The 18,908-nt window shown below is 33.2% G+C and overlaps 1 protein-coding gene across 11 annotated transcripts in view; it reads left to right on the forward strand.

Annotated features, from left to right (window-relative positions):
• LRRC7 (leucine rich repeat containing 7) overlaps nucleotides 1-18,908 on the forward strand; it is a 567,116-nt gene that overhangs the window by 277,142 nt on the left and 271,066 nt on the right. For all 11 annotated transcript variants that reach the window (XR_005788652.1, XR_005788653.1, XM_040470602.1 and 8 more), the window contains exons 6-7: nucleotides 77-166; nucleotides 5,822-5,878. Coding sequence is in view for 9 of the 11 variants with exons in the window: in XM_040470602.1 (XP_040326536.1) it covers nucleotides 77-166; nucleotides 5,822-5,878 (147 nt within the window). In the remaining 2 variants the exon portion in view is untranslated. The remainder of the gene's footprint in view (nucleotides 1-76; nucleotides 167-5,821; nucleotides 5,879-18,908) is intronic.

Consider the following 18,908-nt stretch of genomic DNA (forward strand, 5'->3'; position numbering starts at 1 on the left):
TCCTTAGAGATATATATTTTTGTTCTGTTTCTATGGCAACATCCATGCAGTGACTAAACCTTTAACTCCTTTCTAGACTCCCTGATGGCTTCACGCAGCTTCTAAATCTGACCCAGCTCTACCTGAATGACGCCTTTCTTGAATTTCTTCCAGCCAATTTTGGAAGGTAAGAATAAGAAATTTAAATTATGAAATTTTATTTTACCATAGGTAAGTGAGTATGTTACCAGCACCGGTAGGTGAGGCTTCAAAAGTGACTATTGTGATTAAACATAGTACTCATTATTATTCATTAAGTGAGACAAAGTTAGTAATGAAATATTTTGTACAAAATTAAGTAAAATTAAGTTTCTACATATCATTAAAAATCAAATAAATTCTGGGGAAATTAAAGAGTTAAATATAAAAAAATACAATGAGAGCTTATCTGGCAAAAAACACACATGAATATTTATGGCTCTTGGACTGAGAAATACCTCTACAGTTTAGAAACAAAGGAAAAAATAATAAATGGATAGATAGGTTTGACTACATAAATACATTTAAAATAAAATAATATCAGAAAGTATTTTAAAATTAAGGTAAAACAATACACTGAGAAAACATTGTGCTATATATGGAAAGCAAATTATATCATTAACATATAAAGAATTTTACAAATGCGTATGAAGACAAAGAGCTCATTAGGGGGAAAAAATGGGTAATTGACAGAATGAGCCATTTATAATTAAATGTACAAATTGCCAGTGAACACATGGAGTGTTTATCCTCACAAACAATAAAAATAATACAAATTAAAATGAGAATAAAGAGCTTTGTATTCTGTCATATAAAAACTGTTTATAGAGTTTAAGGAAAAAGATCAGTTCACATACCGCTGATAGAATTGCAGAATGTTATGACCTTCATGCAGACCAGTGTGTTTTATTTATTTTTTTATTTTTATTTATGTATTTATTAATTTATTTTTTAATATATGAAATTTATTGTCAATTTGTTTCCATACAACACCCAGTGCTCATCCCAAAAGATGCCCTCTTCAATGCCCATCACCTACCCCCCCTCCTTCCCACCCCCCATCAACCCTCAGTTTGTTCTCAGTTTTTAAGAGTCTCTTATGCTTTCACTCTCTCCCACTCTAACCTCTTTTTTTTTTCCTTCCCCTCCCCCATGGGTTTCTGTTAAGTTTCTCAGGATCCACATAAGAGTGAAAACATATGATATCTGTCTTTCTCTGTATGGCTTATTTCACTTAGCATCACACTCTCCAGTTCCATCTACGTTGCTACAAAGGGCCATATTTCATTCTTTCTCATTGTCATGTAGTACTCCATTGTGTATATAAACCATTCATCAGTTTATCCATTCATTAGTTGATGGACATTTAGGCTTTTTCCACAATTTGTCTATTGTTGAGAGTGCTGCTATAAACATTGGGGTACAAGTGCCCCTATGCATCAGTACTCCTGTATCCCTTGGGTCAATTCCTAGCAGTGCTACTGCTGGGTCATAGGGTAGGTCTGTTTTTAATTTTTTGAGGAACCTCCACACTGTTTTCCAGAGTGGCTGCACCAGTTTGCATTCCCACCAACAGTGCAAGAGGGTTCCCGTTTCTCCACATCCTCTCCAGCATCTATAGTCTCCTGATTTGTTCATTTTGGCCACTCTGACTGGCATGAGGTGATATCTGAGTGTGGTTTTGATTTGTATTTCCCTAATGAGGAGCAACGTTGAGCATCTTTTCATGTGCCTGTTGGCCATCCGGATGTCTTCTTTAGAGAAGTGTCTATTCATGTTTTCTGCCCATTTCTTCACTGGATTATTTGTTTCTCGGGTGTGGAGTTTGGTGAGCTCTTTATAGATTTTGGATACTAGCCCTTTGTCCAATATGTCATTTGCAAATATCTTTTCCCATTCTGTTGGTTGCCTTTTTGTTTTGCTGATTGTTTCCTTTGCAGTACAGAAGCTTTTTATCTTTATGAGGTCCCAGTAATTCATTTTTGCTTTTAATTCCCTTGCCTTTGGGGATGTGTCAACTAAGAAATGCTACGGCTGAGGTCAGAGAGGTCTTTTCCTGCTTTCTCCTCTAGGGTTTTGATGGTCTCCTGTCTCACATTCAGGTCCTTTATCCATTTTGAGTTTATTTTTGTGAATGGTGTGAGAAAGTGGTCTAGTTTCAACTTTCTGCATGTTGCTGTCCAGTTCTCCCAGCACCATTTGTTAAAGAGACTGTCTTTTTTCCATTGGATGTTCTTTCCTGCTTTGTCAAAGATGAGTTGGCCATATGTTTGTGGGTCTAGTTCTGGGGTTTCTATTCTATTCCATTGGTCTATGTGTCCGTTTTTGTGCCAATACCATGCTGTCTTGATGATGACAGCTTTGTAGTAGAGGCTAAAGTCTGGGATTGTGATGCCTCCTGCTTTGGTCTTCTTCTTCAAAATTACTTTGGCTATTCGGGGCCTTTTGTGGTTCCGTATGAATTTTAGGATTGCTTGTTCTAGTTTCGAGAAGAATGCTGGTGCAATTTTGATTGGGATTGCATTGAATGTGTAGATAGCTTTGGGTAGTATTGACATTTTGACAATATTTATTCTTCCAACCCATGAGCACAGAATGTTTTTCCATTTCTTTAAATCTTCTTCAATTACCTTCATAAGCTTTCTATAGTTTTCAGCATACAGATCCTTTACATCTTTGGTTAGATTTATTCCTAGGTATTTTATGCTTCTTGGTGCCATTGTGAATGGGATCAGTTTCTTTATTTGTCTTCTGTTGCTTCATTATTAGTGTATAAGAATGCAACTGATTTCTATACATTGATTTTGTATCCTGCAACTTTGCTGAATTCATGTATCAGTTCTAGCAGACTTTTGGTGGAGTCTATCAGATTTTCCATGTATAATATCATGTCATCTGCAAAAAGTGAAAGCTTGACTTCATCTTTGCCAATTTTGATGCCTTTGATTTCCTTTTGTTGTCTGATTGCTGATGCTAGCACTTCCAACACTATGTTAAACAACAGCGGTGAGAGTGGGCATCCCTGTCGTGTTCCTGATCTCAGGGGGAAAGCTCTCAGTTTTTCCCCGTTGAGGATGATATTAGCTGTGGGCTTTTCATAAATGGCTTTGATGATCTTTAAGTATGTTCCTTCTATCCCGACTTTCTCGAGGGTTTTTATTAAGAAAGAATGATGAATTTCAGACCAGTGTGTTTGAAAAGATTTGAAAATATTTGCTACTACTGCCTTTGTAATTTATTTCTAGAAATGTATGACATCCACATCAGATACCACACTGAGAGTTATGGGCAAGGATATTTGTCATTATTTACAATATGAAAGAAGTGAAGGCGCACATCTGTCTAAGAGATTAATTGAATATATTATGACACATCTGTAAGACAATACTATGTCAATTGATAATCTGGTTTAGGGAAATAATTCTTTTAACTCCTATGATAAGTTATATTTAGGAGTATATTATAATAAAATATATAAACTATATTTAACCAATTTCAATATAAATTATGAGTGAGCTAAAAGACTGGTTCCTTGGAAGTGAAATTATGGATAATTTTAATTTTCATATTTTTCAATGTTTTCCAAGTGTTCAACAATGAACTATTTTTTATATATAAAAGATGTATCTTAAAACTTAAGATATTTTTCATTTATTATCAACTGCATTTTTCTAAGTGATCACTTATGAAATTATTCAAATAATAATTTGAGTATAACTCAACACCTATCTGTTGGTGTTAAGAACTCAGTAGAGAGGCACTTGGGTGGCTCAGTCAGTTAAGCCTCTGACTCTTGATTTCAGCTCAGGTCATGATCTCACAATTAGTGGGTTCGAGCCCCTTGTTAAACTCTGTGCTGACAGTGCAGAGCCTGCTTGGGATTCTCTGTCTTCCCCTCTCTCTGTCCCTCCCCCTGTGTGTGTGTGTGTGTGTGTGTGTGTGTGTGTGTGTGTGTGTTGTGTGTGTGTGTCTTTCTCTCAAAAAGTAAATAAATAAACATTAAAAGAAAGAACTGTTGGGGTGACTCAGTGGCTCAGTCTGTTGAGCATCTGACTTTGGCTCAGGTCACGATCTCACAGTTTGGTGGGTTTGAGCCCTGCTTTGAGCTCTTTGCGGATAGCTCAGAGCCTGGAGCCTGCTTTGGACTCTGTGTCTCCTTCTCTCTGCCCCTCCCCCACTCACACTCTGTCCCTCAAAAATGAATAAATGTTAAAAAAAATTTTTTAAAAGAACTGTTATTTATGTCCCTTAACATGTAATAGCCTCATTTTATATACAGAGAGCAAATCAACATTTCCCAAATTCCATTACTTTTGCGGATCATGATATCATACACCTACGAACACAATATAGTTGGACAGTTTTTAAAATTCACAGATCTTCAAAAGAGCATTTACCTAGTTTTTAATGAATTGACATTTCAAAATTTGTCCATATAACTATCTCTGTCCTCTGGTACTGACTCCAGCACTATAATTACACTTTTTTTAATTTATCAAATCAGAGAATATTTATCATCCTAGACCATACTTTTATGTGTTAAATTTTTCTCAGTTCTCTTTAGTACTCCTAATGTGAAGGAAGAGATTTGGGCCAACAGAAAACATAATACCAAATCCAAAACCACTTAGAATTAGAATTTAATTTTGTGTAAATTGTCTGCCAAAATATGTTCTACTTTATTATTGTAATCTAAACAGTTGTTTAACCCTCAGATGGATAGCATAACAAAAGAATTACTAAATTTGGAGCGCCTGGGTGGCTCCATTGGTTAAGCGTCCTACTCTTAATTTCAGTTCAGGTCATGATCTCATGGTTAGTGAGTTCGAGCCCCACATCAAGCTCTGCCCCTTGGTGCCCCTAAAAGGCAAAAGAAGTCACAAAATATCTTCACACTAGTACAAATATTGAGAAGACTTGAGACATATAAATGTTTAAGAAATCTTACTAGTGATATACCCGTGCTCTGAATAACTGAATCACTTTTTTCATATAGTGATGAGGAGTTTTAAAATTAAAATTAAATTAGAATTTGATAGGAGTCAAAACCCAAAGAAAAGAGGAAGAGACCTAGATGAATATCTAAAAGCCCAGTAAATGTAAGAGACATAGCTCAAATAGTGAAATATTCCCAAAACACCAAGAATTCAGAGAATCCAATTAATATTTGTTGAAAAGTAGCTTCAACTAAGTACATTTGAAAGCTCAGTTATAGACATTTTAACAATAGTGTGTCTCACACTATAGATCTTAGCAAGTAGGTAAGTATGAAATGTAGGATTCATAGATGAGGAAACTTAAGTTAGGAAGGGCTGATTAATGTACCCAATGTCACAGTGATAGAACATGAAAGAGTCTGGATTTCATCCAGATTTAACCACAAAACTCAAACTTTTAACCACTATACTATGCTATTTGCTATACAAGTTCATTTATAGTCTCTTGAGGGACAGTATTACTATGTTCCAGTGAATACAGCACCTGGTATTAAGTAGATATTTAGTAATCTGTGACATACAATTAAATAACAGTGAATATATTTTTATAAAACATGAAGTTTAGATTACTTGGACCCAGTGGTATCTTTGAATAATCTTTATTTTTAGTAAAATGATATTTGTCATTGTCCAATGTTGATACAACTCTACTTATAACCGATTTGTATAATTCTTTAAAATCTGTAACCATGATGTGTAATGTCCAGACATAGTTGTTTGGATAATACAGTGATACTTGACTCTATCAGAGGAATAGGATTTTATAGAGAAATATTAAGAAGCAATTTTTTTATTCACTTCTCCAGACTTGTCAAATTGCGAATCTTGGAGTTAAGAGAAAATCATTTGAAAACTCTACCAAAGTAAGTGACTGTGTCTTTTCTAAATTTTGAATTGTGGTTTTTCAGTAATAGGAAAAAAATGACTATTTTTATTTTGGCTATGCATAGCCATTTTGATTGAGTTTATTTTTCTAGTTTCTTCTGAGAGCCTAAAACAGTACAGTAAATTATAAAACATTCACATTAAGAATGTATACCGCTTTATAAAACTGTGTGATTGCAAGTCAATGTGGGAAGAGCCATCTAAGGTTCTTCTCATAGCTGAACACACACACTAGGAAGTTACTTCATTGCAATTTATGAAACTGACATTTTTATAGCTCAAAACAATCAAAATGTTCAACCTATTCATTTGCTTAATTCTTCAAGTTAATTTATGGGTGGTGATAGTTTTCAGTTTTTAAATCAAGAATATGCAAAAATATTTCATAAAAATGATTAAAATTTTTCTAAAGATCCTAAAATGGTTTGGCAGAAATTTTATACATTCTTTCAAAAACTTTCTTTCTACTAGTCTATTTAAAATTTGGTTTATATAAAAGCATAGGATATCTTTATGCAAGAACTAATCCCTTAAATTTTACGCAGCATTTAGTTTAATAAAATGCTTCTTTTGTCCTGCCTTGCCATATTTATGTCTAATAATAGAATTTTGTATTTACAGAAAAAAATATTTTTGAAAGTCAAACATTATTTAAAATGGGTAATTTTTTGCACAAATAAATCAATATGGCTTGCATATGTTGCTATTAAATTATAGAAAGTACTGTTGTTGGGGTGCTGGAGTGGCTCAGTCAGTTAAGCATCCGACTTCAGCTCAGGTCATGATCTCATGGCTTGTGGGTTCCAACCCTGCGTCAGGCTCTGCGCTGACAGCTCAGAACCTGGAGCCTGTTTCAGATTCTGTGTCTCCCTCTGTCTCTGCCCCTCCCCCATTCATGCTCTGTCTCTTTCTCTCCCCAAAATAAATAAACTTTTAAAAAAAATTAAAAAAAAAAAAGAAAGTACTATGTTGCTATTATTACCCTCCTGGGGTCTTAGAGAAAAATATTGAATACAATTATTAGTTTTCCAACATATCAGTCAGACTTTGAGACCTTTCCTCTGCTGGACCAAAACTCAATTTTACTTTTTACTTTTTAAATTCTTTCCCTAAGCTAACTAGACTGAATTTCATTGATATTTTTTAACCAATATATCAATATAATACCTACAAGTACATTTTATATATGACACTATGTATGAAAATTCTGTCAATGCAATATAAAAAGTTTCAATAATGATATGATCCCATTTAAAAATATATACACATAGAAATAAAACATCTATTCATTCCTCCATATGTGGAAGACAAGGAGAAAACATGAAAAGGAGGAAATGTCTCTATAGATGGACACCATATGCAATTTTGAGTAGCTTTTATCTAAGCTAATGTATTATTATACATAGGTCTAATGGAGGCACCATGTCCCAGGTTGGGGGCATAAACAAAGATGGGAATATGGGAATGTGGTTGGGAGTGTTACTTGTTTAGCAATAATCTGCTAATGCAAACTGCCAAAGTTTCCATCCCTAATGTCTCCATCCCTAATGCTATAAATGTCTACATTTAAAATAGAGTGGAAATATGGCTCAGTGGAAACCAAACCGTAGTGAAAGAGCAGTTATCCCATTTGTGTAAATGTATACATTTAGGTCAAGAAGAAAATATTAAGTATGTGGATGAAAATCCTTTTTCCAGAAAATCCTTTCTGCTTGCAAATAATGGTGTTGATGTGAAATATAACATAAATCTGACACAGATTGTCAGGGTTTTAAGTATATATTTTTAAATAGACATTTTAAATACAAATTAACATCTGATGTAGCTCTGTTAACTGTTCAGAGTAATGAGTAATGATGCTCATAATTGGTACAGGGGTATTCTTTAGTCTTTGAGAGTATGGCCCACTATCAAACATAATGAAAATTAGTAGGATAACATGGATTTAACTATGTTTGGCATTAAAAAATCTTGTAAACATGCATAGAAATGACACTAAGTCTCCTCGGCAGACCGCTATGCATGTATGTTGTAAAGCTGTTATAGTTTTTACATTTAAAAATCATTTTCAAAGTTATGTCCAGTCTACTGTATTATTTTTTAAATTATAGACAGAAATCTGAAGATCCAAGGGCATGCATAGAATGTGGTGAGAACTGTAGCTTAGCTTTGGTGTCTATAAAATGAGAATTGCATGAAGTTTTATCTTGAGTAAAAATCAACTTTTTCACTAAGTATTTTATACAATACCTTCTGAGCACCAATCTAGACCTGTAACTAAGAGATATATGAGAGCTTTCTACTGTCCTTTATTTTGTACTTTCAATGAAAATTAAGGAAAAATGTAATTTTAGGAAAAGCAATTTTAGTTTTAGAACAGTTACTCCAACAAAAGATAGCTCAAGGATACAAATGAGATGCTAAGTCTTTATTGGGTGCTCAGTGATTTTCTCTTCTTTTAATTTTGTCTTAAAAATCAATCTGTGCAAAATGTAAAAATGTTTAAGAATTAAAATATAATATATATTAAAATGTGTATCCTTTAAGTAAACTAGAATTTGATACATAAGACATTTTGATAGATGCAGATTCTAGGACAAATTATTTGTTACTAAATACAAGTTAGTATTATAAACTTTCTTATGATGTTCCTTTATCATCATTCTTCTAGGAATATGAATAAGTGAGAAAAAAATTTAATTCCTCAGATACACATTTGCTTAAAAATCCCTGAAATAATAGGTCTTGATTACATGTAATAATTGAGGATGTTGAACATCTGAAAAAAGTAGATAACCAAAAAGAAAACTTTTAAGTTTCATGGTACAATTTTCCTCATAGCAGAAGTATCTTCTTAATTATATGTTTTTGAGGGGAAGTACAACAAAATGAGTTTGCTCTCATTTTGGAGCTTTTGCACCAGCTATTTCTCTATCTAGAACTCTCCCCGCAAAACCTTGCATGGCTACATCTTCTTTCTGAGTCACATCTTTCTTCAGATGTTGTCTCCTCAGAGGCTTTCTCTGATTACATCACACAAGATTGTCCTTTCTTAGCCTCTGTGCCATTTCACTATTCTTTTTGATTTTCTTCATACCATTTATGGTTCTCTGAATTATTTTGACTCTGTTTACTTGGAGATGATCTCCTTAGGAGAACATAAGCTCTGTTAAGAAGACTTTTTTTCTCTCTTTCTACTGCTGTATTTTCAGTGCCTAAAACAGTGTCTGGCAAATAGTTGGCACTCACTAAATAAACAAGAATGTTAATACATTGAGTCACGATTAGAAATATCTGTTCTGTGACCTGGACATTTTGTGTCACCTTATTACTTTTCCCCATTGAAAATTATATGAAATATCAAATATTATAACCAGATGAGTCTCTCAAAAGCTGATAGCTGAGGCTTGATTTTTAAACCTACATGTAATATAATACGTACATGAACACACACACACATATGCACACACATGGTCCCTCAGTGGTTTTAAGTTACATATAATAGCTAAGGCATGACAAGGGAAGTAAATAATTTCAAGTCAAGTTAAGGAAATCAATATCTGACAACTAAAGAAATGCCCAAAATACTATAACTTATTTCTTTGCTTCTGTCATTAAAAGATCATATGTTTAGTCAAGAAATGTGTCAGGATAAAAATGAAAGGATAGAACAGTTTTTTAAAATGAAATTTAGCAGTTGTTTCCATGGAAGTAATGTAGCAGCATATAAATAGTGATAATGGTGAGTTATTTATAAATAAAAATTCCCCATATTTGTGAGAATGCCTAAGGGCCCGCACACAACACATGTATAACTATTTATAGATGGTGCCAAAACATTATACCTTATCTGGACATTCTCTAAGAAAAAAAGATCCCTTGAATTATAAATATAAATTAAAACCAGAGCTACATTAATGCATTATTAATGATAGACATTATATTATGAAAGTCAAGAAAGACTGAGGGGTATTTCTGATTGAAGAACACTAAAGAGACATTTTAACTATGAGCAGTGATTCTGAATTGATTCTTTTTCTCTAAAAATATTATTGGTACCTGGTAACACTTGCATGGATTCTGAGAATTAGATGGTTGCAATGTAGCAATGTAAATTTCCTAATTTGGATGGTTGTATTTGATTTGGTTGGAGAATGTTCTTGTGTGTAGGAAATATACGCTAAAGTGTGGAATTGATGGGGTACCAGGTTTTCAGTTTACTCTCAAGTAGTTCAGAACAGTTATTTGTAAAGCACTTTGAAACTTTTTAATTTTATGATTGTTTTAATATAAAGTTTTATTTTAAAAACTGTTTTAAGGCATAAAATCTTTGAAAAAAAGAAACAGTATCACTGTGGAGAAAATGATCAGCTTCATTTCTGAAATATGTATGTATATAGAGTATAAGGAGAGAGTTTCATTTACATACTAAAATAGCTATAAAGATGAATATTTTAGGGATTAAGGTTCTACTTATGTGAAATATTTATCTATATCTATACACATCTATATCTAATCTAGATATAGATATGATTTATTATTTTCCTACCTGAATGGTAACAAATACTCTATAATTATCACTCAAATTTTTATTCATTTGCAAATACATGTTTTTAGTTTTCATGTCAGTTCATTTTTCTTTTTAAATAAGATTGCTTTATAGGCAGACTTACAAAAATATAATGTACTCATCATGTGTTCTCTTTTAAAACCTCTCTTCTTTTATTATCTATTTTACTACCAGTTATCGTCAGAATAATGAAGAAAAAGTCATAAAATAATATGCAATCTGAACTGGACAGGTGTGACTAAGTCATTTTCTATTCTCATTTCAGGATCCTATTAATGAATTATCTCATTTGGCATTACTGTACAAGTTACTTCAATGAAATACATCAATAGGTTCCTTAGTGCTATTGTAACAAAAAAATGCCATTGTCAGGCACAGCTTACAAGAATAGCTTTTTGATGTTTCTATTAACTCTGTTTTTGTGACTATAATACATAATTGGATACAACGTGTTTTTATAATCATATTACCTTATGCTTTTACCAAGGTATATCAATTTATAAGGCATAATGTTTTGTTAAACACGTTGTACCATCCCATCCTGGGTTATCTTTATTGAAAGCAACAGTATGATTGATATGTTAACTAACCAACTAATCATATTAGTGACCTCTGGTTTCAGAGAGTTGCACTTAGAACTAGGTATTTTCTTTACCTCTGCTCATCTGGTCTTATATTTTAAAATAAAATGAAATAAATGATATTTATGGCATCCTGTATTTAAAAGCATGCTATAAATGATAATGCATTATAATAATGTGATTATTAGAGTCCCTTCTAACATATCAAACATATACCTTCCAAACATTAACCAAAGGAAAAGCTGCGAGCTCTCTTGACTTCTGAACTAATTGTACTTCTTTCCAGCTTTATGTTTTTAACATAAAATTAAGACTTAGAATATTATGGTTAATAAGGTTATGTCAAGTCCAGTCAAGAGATTAGGAGAGGGCACAAAAGCCAAGTAAAACTGTGGAACCAAATCATTTTTTTCAGAGAATTTCAATTAATAGCCACTCTGATCCCTTATGAGTAAATTTTCCAAAAGATGAAAACTGCCTTATATACTAGTGAGGTTGAAAGTGCTATGGCTTCAGTTTCATAAGAGCTTAAGGCTTAGTCTCGCACAGAACAATTAGTGTGTATTTAGTTCTATTTCACCTGAGAAGTGCCGTGATGTACTTGAATGAGTTTATACTTTGCTGTTAGACAACCCTAGTTTGGTGTTCAAGCCCTTGATGCTTGGTTATTGATTTACTTAACTTCTCTGAACTTCAGTGTCATCATTTTTAAAGAATACTCAGTGGTCATTACTTCCATTAAACTGGAAAATACATTTTAGATAAGAGTTGATGAATTGAATCTTGTGATCATCTAAAACTAGAGAAGTATTTAAACAAAAGTTGTTAAATTCTGGCACTTAGAAAACTCGAGTGTATGTTTAAAAATCGCATGAATCATGTTTTTCATTTTATCTCATAAAAATCTCTTTATTAGAAAGGGAATGGTGTTTTTTTATTATTTACTTTACAACAAAGTCTTAAAAATAATGTGCAATGCTAATATGCCCTTCTTATTTTTTAAGCAGTGTTGTAATGAGAACTAATATAAATGATTGTCTCCCTTTAATAAAAGTATATAAAAACTTTAACTATCTACTTATCAATTCTTAAAGTCTGGTTTTTTTTTTCCACTTTAAGATTGGCAAATCTTTAAAATTGGGTAAATTGAGGAGCTCCTGGATGGCTCAGTCAGTTAAGCATCCTACTGTCAATTTCAGTTCAGGTCATGATCTCACAGTTCATGAGTTCAAGCTCCACATCAGGCTCTGTGCTGGCCATGCAGAGCCTGCTTGGGATTCTCTCTGTCTCCGTCTTTGCCCTTCCCCTGCTCACACACTCTGTCTTTCTCAAAATAAATAAATAAACTTTATAAATGATAAACTGTAGGTTGAACTCAAATTTTAAAAGACATGTTAAAAAATAAAAGCTCTCAACAAGCACCATAAGAAACATATCCACCATTTATGACTTCCTGTACTTTTATAAATCCATTCCCTGCATATTTGCAAATTCAAGTTATTTAGTGTGAATGATTGCTCTCTTTTATGAATAAATGTAGTCTCTTTACTAAAGATATTTTCTGAACATCATAGACCAAATATTGATCTTGGTCTCAGAGTCTTGGGCCAAAAAAAATACACAAAGACAGAAAAGACCTAGTTAACAGATCTATTCTTATGTTCTCAGATATTACTTCCGTGGTTGTGAATTGCAAATATGTACCTGAATTCCATTTCTATATTCTAATAGCCAGATCTCAAATGGAATCTTCACCAGTATCAAAACTGAAATCACCTTTATCTCTCTCTTCCAACCATCACTCCGTAGCAAAACAAAACCAAACCAACCAAAACAAAACAGAAATCCCAGGTTTCTAATTATATATTACCTAATGACAGTACCATCCGCCTATTATGGAAATTAGAAATTTCAATCCTCTTTTCCTGCCCTACTGCCCCCAAATCTCCTGGACATCAACTTATGTCACATGCAAGCACTCTTCCCTTCCTTCTGTCACTGTCTGACTTGAGGTCCTTAACATGACTTGCCTTAACATCCAGTAACTCCTTCTTCCTCTTCTCTCCCCCCATTGGAATTCATCTTCTGTCATTGTCACAGCTTCCTTACTAAAACACACCATGACACATGTCCATTTAAAAATCTCATGGGGTGCCTGAGTGGCTCAGTTGGTTAAGCCTCCGACTTCAGCTCAGGTCGTGACCTCATGGTTCATGAGTTTGAGCCCCACGTTGGGCTCTGTGCTGACAGCTCAGAGCCTGGAGCCTACTTTGGATTCTGTGTCTCCCTCTCTCTCTGCCCTCCCTGGCTCATCCTCTGTCTCTCTCTCAAAAATAAACATTAAAAAAAATTAGAAGCTCACAATGACTGCTCACAGATCTTAGAAGACAAATCTGTCAAGATCCTTCATAGTTTGGAGTCACCATTTCTAGTACCATTACCTCTCAACATTATATCCCACAGGATCTCTCTGCTACATCTAATATACGATGCACCTTAGTATTTACAAGCATTTCTTGGTAACTTCCCTGTTTCTGTCCTAAAAACAACAAATCATCCCTTAATTTTCCCATTACTTACACTGTGAAATTAACCATAGATTCTGCATTCAGTGTAGTAGCTTAGGAAATCTCCTAGATATTTTTCAAGGCAGTTTTCACAGGAATTTTGCTCTAATTATAGTTTGACTCAAAAACTTTATAATAAGCTTCAGCTCCATAGTCCAGCTATCAACTAAGCAATGTCAAGCAGTATGCTTTTCCTTCCCAATTACAAATTTTGTAATGGTACATAGTCTCAGCAACAGTGGGCACAGAAGAGATTTGGTGAATTGATTTTCATTAGGGCCCTTTTACAGTATTCTATAAATGCACTTAACTTCTAGTAAATGCAGGAAAACTGAACTTCAAGAGATACGTTTTTCTCCAGCATTTAAAAAGTTTTCCTTGCCATCCATCTTTTGATTTTTACTTTTAAAAAGGACTAGTATATGAATAAATAACAAACTATAGTTGGTTCAATAAGACCAATAAAACAGATGAAATGTATCTAATTCTATACATATTTTTGCTTTCTTTATGTTTCCACTCTCCTTTCTACTCAAATCAGGGTTAATTCAGGTGTTTTAATATGCAAAATACATCCTAAAAAAGCTTGATTTTCTGCTGAACAAGAGGAATCTTTCTAAGTTGCTATGTTTTCCAGTTTCTATGACAGGTAGTGCCATAGCAATTTTAAAAGTAAAAAGTCAATAACTTCATGACATTACTTTCCTTGAATGTGTATTTTGTTTTATTATAGTAGTGTGAGATCTTAGGTGTCCTTTCATGGCTTTTAAAAGTTATTATTTCTTCCTTCCCAAATTTCATATTCCATTATGTTTAGTTTTATATTATTTATCCTCAAAAAGATCCCAAACCTATTCCTAACTGCATTGTCTTTCTATCCATTTATTCTTTATATTTAACTTTATTCAATACGTTAAAAAGACCTATGTTAACATTTAGCATATAATAGCAATCTTTTCTAGATATAAAGTAAACTCTAATTTTATAAGTAAGAATTGAAATAAAATAAATCAGATTGAAATGATATGACTTATCAAGCATTAACTATTCAGATGTATATTTGCTCTAAAAACATGGGATAGAAAATATTATGCTACATGAATTAAAAGGTAAGAATAATACATTTTCTACTAAGAAATATTCAGTGGCAATTTAGATAAATGAATTACTTTTGTGTTTTAGTTACATTAAAATGCTATGAAGGCTATTGATTCTTCTGATTATATTGAAGCATTTCTAAATTAAACAAATTTATAAAAAAGTTTATTTTGATGAAATGTTTCATGAAATTTCCAGAAGCAAAAGAAAAAGCATTTCTTATGCTAAATAGAATTATAAAGAGTATCTCTTTAATTATTACATCCAACTAAATGGATATACATTTTGAAGTACATACCTAATTTTTTATAAAAGAAAGATCTCATACCTGAAGGCACTATTTAAGAGAGAATATATAATTTAAAAACTTTGGTTTTCCATAGCTTGTACAGTTACATGCAAACTACTAAATATAGCATCCAAGGCCCTTCACAGTTTGACTCCTACCTTCCCTCCAACCACCTCTCACTGAATTATCTAAATATGACTTATAGGTTTCTGTCTCTGCACATTTACTGATACGTTCTCACTTCATATAATAAACAAGTCAGTTTAAAAATAATTTTAATTATTTAAAGTTATTTAATTAAAAAGTTATTAAAAGTTTAATTAAAAGTTATTTAATTATTTAATGTTACATGTGTCAGACCCAATCCAGGTGCTAGAGGATATGACATTGAGTAATAGAGACAATGAACGGTAGATTCTCTCTTCTTCAATGACTTTCAAGTCTGATGGAGGGAGACAGACAATAAACACAAATAAATAAGAAATTGCTTTAAAGAAAATGGGATGATATTATAGAAAGTGTTTGGGTTTTTTGGTTTTTATATTTAATTGGTGGGTTGCTGCTTTTGGAGTTTTTTGTTTGGTTTATTTTGTTTGTTTATGGAGTAGGATGGTCAGGGAGACCTTTGTAAAAAGGTGGCATTTGCATTTAGATTTGAATATTGAAAATGATTTGAAATTCTAGAAGAAAATCAAAAACAACAGCAACAAAAACCATTAGATGTAAAAGCACTTGTGATGGGGGTAAGCCCAGTATCTCAGGAATAAAAAGTCCAGTGTAGCTGGATCTTAGTGAGCATAGAGTGAAGGAGTATGAGATGTGATTAGAGATCAGGTGGGGTAAAATTATGAAGTGCCTTGTAGGCCATGATTGAAAATTAGGATTATATTCTGATTGTAATTGAAAGACATTTGAGGATTTGAGCAAAGAAGACATATGATTTGATTGAAGCTTTACAAAGATCAGTATGGCACTTCTACAGAGAAGGGGTTTTATGTGGACAAAATGAAAGAACACTACTTAGGAGATGATTGCAAGAGTAATGACAAGAAATGATGATGGCTTTGTCTAGGATTGTATTTTTGTAAATGTTGAGTGGTCAGATTTAGGCTTCATTTGGAGGAAGAGCCTTGTGGGGGAAAGAATTCGTGATGACAGCCAAAGATAGGAATCAAATACTTTCTCCAAAATTGGGTTTGACTAGCAAGATGGAAAGTGGCAAAATTTTCTCACATTGAGAAAATTTGAAGAGGAGTAGATGAAAATAATCAGAGATTTGACACTGGCAGTGGAAAGTTTGAGATCCCTATTAGACAGTCAAGTGTACATAACTCATATGCTCAGGAAGGTAGAGATAAATTTTTAGGAGTCTTCACTGAATGATGATATTTAGAATTCAGACACTGGTTGAAGTAATCAAGGGAGAGAATATGGAAAAGAGACAAGAACACAGAATTAAACCTGGAACACTTTAACATTTACAGATTAAGTATGGAAGGTGACTCTGTGAAAGAACCAGAGTGAGCAACCGAAGAGTTAAGAAGGAAACCAAATGCGAGAAGTACCACGGAAGTCTAGAAAAAAAGAGGAAGAAAGGAGTCAGTTGTATCAATTCCACTTAGAAGTCAAGTAAAATTGGAATAGCAAAATGAGCATTGGCATTAGCAAGAAATAGTTCATTAATAAGAGCTATTTCAGTAATGCATTATGTGCAGCCTCGTTGGAGTGGTTGAGGAGAGAATAGGGATTAGGAAAAGGAGATGCAAGTTCAGACAATTCTTTCAAGAAATTTAGTTGCAGAATGGAAGAGTGAAAAGCCAGCAGAAACTGGATGGAGGTATGGTGTCCGGGAAATGATTTTTACAATGGATAATTTCAAAACGTAGTTGCAAGCTGATGGGAATGATCTAGTAGAAACAGAGAAAATAAAAATGCAGGAAGAAGAGAAATAATTATAAGACCAGATGCTTGAGGAGGTGAGAGAATGGGGTGCAAAGCACAAGTGAGAGAAGTGGCTATAGAAGCAAAAAATTCTTCTAACATGGAACCATAATGGTCTTAAAGAAAATGGATATAAACATAGATTGCTGGCTTGGGGGTGGAAAAATAAGAACATTCTCAATTAATCGCTTTGGTTTTCTCTATGAAGTATGAAGAAAAATCATTGACTGAGAGTAAATAAGAAATGTTGGATTGGAGATATGAAAAAGTGTGAAAGAGTAAGTTGTCTTATAGAAGGGGAAGTGAATATACAAGGGTGCTGTCATAGTATCATCTGGTAGTGCTGACTGTCCAGTTGAAATTTAAGGTTATATATTTAAAGGGAATCCATTCAGCAAAGTTGAGACCTCTTCTTCAGAAAGTCAGATACTTTGATGTAGGCCCAGCAGAAAACAGCTGGCTTGGTTTTGCCAGGCATTCCCAGTGGAGGGAGCTCAGGCTGTGTGCAGGAGAGTGCCTGGGATCAGGGACTATCGAATCTCAGATATACAATGGAGGTAATTGAGGATATGAAACAGTCAGGGAAGAATGTCTATTTGTTCTTCTCTCTTTTTTGCTATACAATCAAAGTTAATCTTTAAAATATAATCCTATACCACTTTCTCTATAAAAGTGTCTCTAGACACTTAAGGCACAAGTAATTATTCCTTACTCTTTGCTACCGTAGCATTGTGTACATTCCTCTCTGATAGCCTTTATCACATTATATTGGATTTGTTGTCTAAGATTATGTCCCAAGACTGTAAATTTTTAATTAGAAGGACTATGTCTTATTTGTTATCTTTATATTCACAACAATGTGGGGCATAAGAAAAGTTTTCAATGAGCATTTGCTGCATAAAGGCAGGCAGTGCGGTATAGAAAGAAGGGCTTCAGTGCCTAGAACAATGCCAGGCACATGGTGGGTACCTGGTGGGTATCTGATTGATTGTAAGGATCAGAAATGAATAGAAAGTTAAAGTCTTGATATTTTCTCATTAAATAATCTGTCCACTGCAGCTGGTTCTTGACTATTTAAAACTTAACTCAAGCATAATGCACATTGTTTTTCTTTTTTTCTTATTATAATTGCATAGTTTTTGGTCATTCCATTTAATCTTAGCCTGAAATAGAGTGCATTACAGATGTCAAATTAGTATTGCTGTCTTTAATTTCTTTTTAAATGTTGACAATATAAAGGCATGTCTTAAACTGACACTATTAGTTATACATGGACTTTACTTTCTTGGATTAGTTAATTTAATATGTTAATTGTTTCAATTGAAAAAATAAATATCAACTCTGTACATATTCTTTGTTTATATATTATATGCACTATATATATTGCATTATATTTCCTTATAAGAATATTTATTAGAGTACTTTTTTATGGAATGAATTTCCATAGAATTATGTAAAATGGAAATGTGTTCTAAAGAAAGAAATAATGAAGGCACAGTGTATTGTGAGGCAATATGGCCTCTTCTAGACTGTCAAATGTTGTTGCCAGGGAAGCAAACTATTCAAAACACTTTGTATCTGAATATCCAAAATGCAGTTATAATTTGCTATAGACATATTTTACCAAAGTTTCTGTGGCTTCCTAAATGAAATGTTTACAAAGTCTTCCAATCATCCACCAGACCAAACTGTGACTGCTGCCCATCTCCGTGATGAGACTGCTATCATGAAAAACAATAAAGCGAACAAAAACCGCTAATAGATGAAACACAGTGTGTTCCATTGTTGTAGTGAAGGAACCATTATTTGGTGGTTTGTGAACCACCTAACATTGTAAAATAAGCCATGTTTTAATGGCATTGTGTTCTACTTGAGTTATTAAGAAATTAGCACCTTTTATTTTTTCATTTAGATATAATTCCTGATACAAAATTTTGTGCTTAAAATAAATATTTGAATTGT

This window comes from Herpailurus yagouaroundi, unplaced genomic scaffold, assembly GCF_014898765.1.
Source record: "Herpailurus yagouaroundi ecotype Mexico unplaced genomic scaffold, PumYag 77, whole genome shotgun sequence".
NCBI classification, from domain to species: domain Eukaryota; kingdom Metazoa; phylum Chordata; class Mammalia; order Carnivora; family Felidae; genus Herpailurus; species Herpailurus yagouaroundi.